Source organism: Chlamydomonas reinhardtii, chromosome 7, assembly GCF_000002595.2.
Source record: "Chlamydomonas reinhardtii strain CC-503 cw92 mt+ chromosome 7, whole genome shotgun sequence".
In the NCBI taxonomy this organism is placed as follows: domain Eukaryota; kingdom Viridiplantae; phylum Chlorophyta; class Chlorophyceae; order Chlamydomonadales; family Chlamydomonadaceae; genus Chlamydomonas; species Chlamydomonas reinhardtii.
The window spans coordinates 1,309,761-1,315,730 of record NC_057010.1 but is presented as its reverse complement, the minus strand read 5'-3'; the positions used below and the strand labels follow the sequence as shown (position 1 = coordinate 1,315,730).

Genomic DNA, 5,970 nt, shown 5'->3' with positions numbered 1-5,970 from the left:
CCCTGCCGCCCCCTCTCCCTCCTCCCTCCTCCCTCTCCTCCCTCCTCCTCCTCCTCGCTGCCTCCCCTCTCACCGTGAACCCGGTTGCCTGGCTGAGGTCCAGCCCCGAGCGCGACACCAGGTTGCCTGTGTTGAGCAGGTACTCGAACTTGGAGCCCACGTCGCCCAGCTTCTTCAGCAGACCCGCCATGTACTCGGCGGACTGGGCGGGTGGGCGGGTGGTGGAGGGTGGTGGAGGAGGGTGGTGGTGGTGGTGGTGGTGGTGGTGGTGGCGAGGGTGGTGGTGGTGAGTGTGGTGGTGGTGAGGGTGGTGGTGGTGAGGCTGGGTCAGTGAGGGTAGTGGTGAGGGCTGGGAGCGGTTTCACGAGGCCGGCGCAGTGGCGGAAGACAAGTGGAGCCACAAGACACTGCCGGTGACGCAGCAAATAAGCTCGAGGCGCTTGTTGCAAGTGGTGGCCTGACAAACACTTCCTTGTGCCATCACCCCCCCACACACACACACCCCACCCCCCCACACACACACCCTGGCCCTCACCGCCACGTCGGTCCCGGGCCGCGCCTCCAGGTCCTTCTTCATCAGCTCGCGCGTGATGGACAGCGTGTCCTCCAGCTTCTCCTTCATGAACTTGAGGAGCAGGTGGCCTGCAGGCCGGGGTGGGGAGGCAGGCGGGGGGGTTACATCATATATAGTTAAGGAGGTAGAGGGTAGACGGTAGACCATGGGGGGTGGGGGGTGGAGTGGGGGGCAGAAAGTAGGGGCGGCGGCGTGCGCGCGTCCGCAATGCGTGCCTGCTCTCCACAGTGCGGTTGCCAAGGCACGAGCCCACACCCTCCACGCCACTGCTCCGGCAGCCTCCTGCCACCTTGCCCAGCCCACCGCGCCTTTGGCTCCCGCAGCCACATCTCCTCCTCCTCCCCCTCCTCCTCCACCTCCTCCTCCTCCTCCCCCCTCCTTCTCCCTCCCCCCTTTCCCCCCCCCCTCCTCCCCCTTTCCCCCCCTCCTCCCCCCTCCCCCTCCTCCCCCTCCCCCTCCCCCTCCTCCCTTTACCCCTCCTCCCACCCACCCGGCAGCAGGATCTCGTGATGCGTCAGTGCGTCCGGGTTGTCCTCCGCGCATGCGCCGCACACCAGTGCGTACAGCTTGTGCAACATGGCCACCAGCAGGTTGAGCTTGTCGGCGGGGCGGGCTGGGTCCAGGTGGATGAACACGTACTCGGCCAGGAGAGCCTCGCCCACCTGTAGGAGGAGGGGGTGGCGGCAGGTGGGGGGTGCGTGTGTACGTGAGAGCGTGTGAGAGCGTGTGAGGGCGTGTGAGGGCGTGAGAGAGAGAGAGAGTGTGTGTGTGTGGGGGGGGGGGGTTGTGTTTGTGAGAGTGAATGAGAGGGCAGAACCAACAGGTACGGCAAAAGTGTGTGAAAGCATAAGAGACGACGGCAGACATCAGGGACACAACAGCCCCAGCCCACCAAACCTCCAAGAAACCCCACCCCCCACTTCCCAATGTTTTAACCTTGCACGAGTTGCACCCCCCACCGCTCCCACCCCCCAGTTTGGGCTGGTATTTACAATCCCCCCCCCCCCTACCTCGTAGTCGGTGGCTGACGGGGGCTGTTCCAACACCACTCGGAAGTGACGGCCCAGGTACTCGATACACTGCAGGGCGGGATCGGGGGTTACATTCGTGATTATTTAAGAAGTTGTAGGGGCGTGCGGCAGGCGTGTGCGAGATTATGTGTTTGTTCGTGTTTGTGCGTTGTGTGTGTATATATGTGTGTGTGTGTGTGTGTGTGTGTGTGTGTGTGTGTGTGTGTGTGTGTGTGTGTCCGTGGGGTGGGTGGGGGTTGCATCGTGTGAGCTCGCGCCGGGTGTTTGCAGTCGCGCATGCACTGCCCCGACCCCGCACACCGCGACCCACCCTACCACCCGCTGCTCCCGCTGGACGTCGGCATTCCGGACTCGTGACTCCATCCCTCTTTCAGACCTCCAGACCTAGACCAAAGACCTCGCCGGCTAACCTCCCCCCCGCACCTCCCGCCCACCTGCGTCTTGGTGCGCAGGTCGTGTCGGTCCGCCTGCCGCAGCAGCAGCTCCGCCCGCTCCGCCGCGAACGCCGCCGCGCCGCCGCCCGGGGCACTGCCCGACACCAACTTGCCGTACAGCTCCCGGTCACTGACCTGCGCACCGTACACGGTACGGAGGAGTCGTACAATGGCAGGGTTGGGTATGGCACGCGTGCGGGAAATCGTGCCAAGTCGGCGGCGTCTGTACCCAGGGCAGTGTACACAACGGCACCAGCCGCCCCGGCTCTCCCTCCTCATCAGCCTCCTCCCCCCTCCGCGTGCAACAATCTTCTCCCTTGTTGCTCTCATGGAGTGGTGGAAACACCCCCTGACCCCCCATCCACCCCCCCCCCACACAAAACTGATCATGAATGTAACCCCCCCCCACACACACACGCGCCCCTGCCCCCTCTCCCCCAATCCTCCCCCTCCCCCTCCTTCCCCCCCTACCTCCAGGAAGCACTTGAGCAGCACGCCCGCGGGGATGAAGTACTCGGCACGCCGCATGGTGAACGCGAAGTTCACGGTGCCGTCTGTGAGGTAGTGGCAGCGCACCGTGGCGCTAGACTGGTCGGGGCGCACGCAGCTGCGCGGGGGGGGGGGGGGTGCGGAGGAAATGCGGAGGGTTACATGCATACATAATAATAGGGGGAGAGGGGGTTGTACCAGCCCAAACTGAACTAAACCAAGCCGAACTAGCGGAGCCCGGGGAGGGGGTTACAATCATGACTGTTTAACAAGTGAAGGCCGAGGGGGAGGGCGGGGGGAACAAGTGTGAGCAGGCGGGAGAAAGGCACAGCGGGCTTGAAACGAATGGAAGGTGAGAGCACAGCGGGCGGGAGGGGAGGCGGCGGGGATACTTAGTCATCGCGCCTAGCGCGCACGCCTTTTCCCACGCGCCCTTGCTTCCCCGCCCTCTCGCCTTTGCTATGCCAGCCCTCCCACCTCCCCCTCTCCGCACATCTGCACACCCACCCCTCGCTGCCTCCCGCTCCCCTTCCCCCCCTTCAGTTTGGGCTGGTGTTTACAATCCCCCCGCTCACCGGATGAGTGTGGCTGCGTCCGTGTAGTTGGCTCCACGCTTGTGGTAGGCGCCGCGGCGTAGAGCCATGATGTAGTGCCGCCGCTGAGCCACCAGGCAGCTGAGGGGGAGCAGGAGGGAGGAGCAGGAGGGGAGAGGAGGGAGGAGGGAGGTGGGAGAGGGGGGAAGGTGCAGAGTTGAGTGCAGGCAGACAGAAGGGAGAGGCGCTCTTCCTACCCTCCCTACTCCCTTGACCACGCATATACCGTACCCGCACACGATCACCGCGCATGTAAATAAAGTATTTGCCCAAAAAGTCGAATTACCGCGCACTTTTGGGGGGGTGCGCGGTCCTGCAAAATAAAACTCCCGGGGGGTGCGCGGTGCGACGGAAATACCCGCACGGGCGAGCGGACCGCACGTCCGCACGCCATGCTTCGAGTTTTGCGCGCAAAGTTTATTAGGGAGTCGGCCGAGGATGGGAGCGAGGAGGGGAGCGCGGAGGAGAGCGAGGAGGGGAGCGAGGAGGAGAGCAAGGAGGAGGGCGAGGAGGAGAGTGCTTGACCCATTGGCGTGCTGCGTGGCGCTGGGGGGTAGGAGAGTGCGGGGCTGTGGCGAATTGGCGTTGCAACGTGCCAGCTAAGACTGCCGGCGGCGCGCTGCGTGGCGCTGGAGGGTTGGAGATGTGCGGGGCTGTGGCGCATTGGTGTTGCAACGTGCCAGCTAAGACTGGCGGCAGCACGCTGCGTGTACTGCGTGGCGCTCAAAGATGTGCGGGGCTGTGGCGAAGTGGTGTTGCAACTGCCCACACACTGAAGTATCGCGCAGTTTACTGGCTGCGCGGTATCGCAGAAATACTAAGTAGGGGGGTGCGCGGTCCCAAAACAATACCGGAACAGGGGTGCGCGGTGCAAAAATAAATGTCTACCCGGGTGGGGTGCGCGGTGATCGGATAAACGTACGGTAATCGCTGTTCAACCCTTCTCTGCCCCTTCCCTCTCCCCCTCCCCAGCCGCCTCCCCCACCCCTCACCGGATGATGCGCTCTATGCCGTTGCAGATGAAGTAGCCGCCCATCTCGTTTGCCTCCTCCTTGGCAGCCACCAGCTCGGCACGACTCATGCCGGACAGGTTGCAGGCGTCGGAGCGAACCATAATCGGCAAACCGCCCAGCCTGGTGTGTTGGTTAGTTTGTCAGGGAAACAAAGCCGCGCGGGTGTTAGCATGTGCGTGTTGTAGGTAAAAACCCCGTGTGTGCTAGAGCGAACCAGTCCGTCCCGCTCCCTCTCATCCCCATCCACCCCTCTACCCGCCCTTCGCTCCTTCACACCCTCATGGCACCTTCCGGCCCCCGACCGCCTCCCCCTGCTGCCCCTTCCAGCCTCCTCTTGCCCCCTCCTGCCTCCTCCCGCCGCCCCCTGACCCTGACCCACCCCACCCCCAACCTCGCCCCTGCTCCACACACACTCACTTCCTGTCGATGCAGCAGCGCTCGCCGTCGCCCTCACACCAGTTGAACGTGGCCATCAGGTTGCCCTTGTAGCTGGTGCCCTGAGGGAGTGGAGGGCGGAGGGGAGGTGCAAGAGAGGAGAGGAGAGGTGAGGAGAGGTGAGGAGAGGAGGTGAGACAGGCGTGGGGAGGGTTGATACAGGGTCATGTGCTGGGGTTAGTCCAGGGTGTGGGGGGGAGGGCGAGGTGGTGGTAGACGCGTGCCGGAGTGCCCGAGTGTGGTGTGGGACGTGATGTGTTTGGGGTGGGGGGTTTGGGCGCGGCGCTGAAGCCGTCGCCACGCCTGGCGGCGCCTGAGGCCACCCGGTGACCCCGGCCGCCAGCACACCAGCCCAAGCCGCCAGCCCAACAGCGGGCATTTCAACCCCCCCCCCCCCCCCGACCTGCCGCCACCCTCCCAACACCACCCGCCTGCTGCGCCTCCTCCCCCACGCCTTCCGCACCCCCCTGCTGCCTATTTCGCTACACTTCTCTGTGCCAATCTTTGCAACCCCCCCCTCCCCCGCCATCACCATGCTGTCTGTCGCTGTCGCCACCACCGCCGCCGCCTCATACACCGCCCCCTCGGCCGTCGCTGCCGCGGCCGCCGTGGCGATGTTGCGCCCATGCCTACCCCTCAAAAACTCCCAGCCGCCTTCACAGCCCGTGCTCGACCTGGCCACCCTTCTCACCTGCCCACTCGCCCGCCTTCCGCCCTGCCCACCTGCCCGCCTGCCCACCTGCCCACCCGCCCACCTGGCGATACAAGCGCTCAGCTCGTATCCGCACATCCTGTCGCCATCCCTGGCCACGCACCCTCGCGCCTCCTTCGCCACCCATGCACTCTCCCGTTCGCCACGCTTTTGTCCCCCGGGACTTGCGGGACCCCTCTCGTCCTGCGCCTCCTGCCCCTGCCTCCCCTGCCTGCCTCCCCTGCCTCTCCTCCCTCTCCGCTCTCTGCTCCCCCTGCTCCTCCTCCATCTCCTCCCTCGCCCCCTCCTCCCCCTCCTCCACCCTCCCCCTTCTACTCCTCCCTCTCCTCCCTCTCCCTCTCCGCCCTCGCTCCTCCCTCCTCCCTCCTCCCTCCTCCGTCCTCCCTCTTCCCTCTCCGTCCCTCCTCTCTCCGACCCGCCACCCTTGCGCGGGTGAGACCGTGTGTCTCTTTTGTCTTGACCAGGACTGGGGCCTTACCCCCTGATGTGTCGGGCGTGCCTAGGGGCGAGCGTGTGGAACGCGCTCACCGAACACTAGGGCTTGTCAGCCCTAGTCATCAGTGGCTTCGCCGCTACCCGGTGCAACTATTCCTCTTCCTCCTCCCTCCTCCCTCCTGCCCCTCCCCCGCCTTCCCCACCTCCTCCCTCTGCCCCCCCTCCCCCTCCCCCCTCCCTATCTGGGTTGGGCG

At 65.3% G+C, this 5,970-nt stretch overlaps 1 protein-coding gene across 1 annotated transcript in view; it reads right to left on the bottom strand.

The window, feature by feature from the left end:
• CHLRE_07g322176v5 (uncharacterized protein) overlaps positions 1 to 5,970 on the bottom strand; it is a 15,426-nt gene that overhangs the window by 7,787 nt on the left and 1,669 nt on the right. The window contains exons 3-11 of the mRNA XM_043063987.1: positions 4,552 to 4,631; positions 4,114 to 4,254; positions 3,104 to 3,202; positions 2,511 to 2,646; positions 2,040 to 2,174; positions 1,585 to 1,653; positions 1,065 to 1,236; positions 536 to 642; positions 74 to 202 (exon numbers count right to left, since the gene is read on the bottom strand). Of these exons, the coding sequence (XP_042922555.1) occupies positions 74 to 202; positions 536 to 642; positions 1,065 to 1,236; positions 1,585 to 1,653; positions 2,040 to 2,174; positions 2,511 to 2,646; positions 3,104 to 3,202; positions 4,114 to 4,254; positions 4,552 to 4,631 (1,068 nt within the window). The remainder of the gene's footprint in view (positions 1 to 73; positions 203 to 535; positions 643 to 1,064; positions 1,237 to 1,584; positions 1,654 to 2,039; positions 2,175 to 2,510; positions 2,647 to 3,103; positions 3,203 to 4,113; positions 4,255 to 4,551; positions 4,632 to 5,970) is intronic.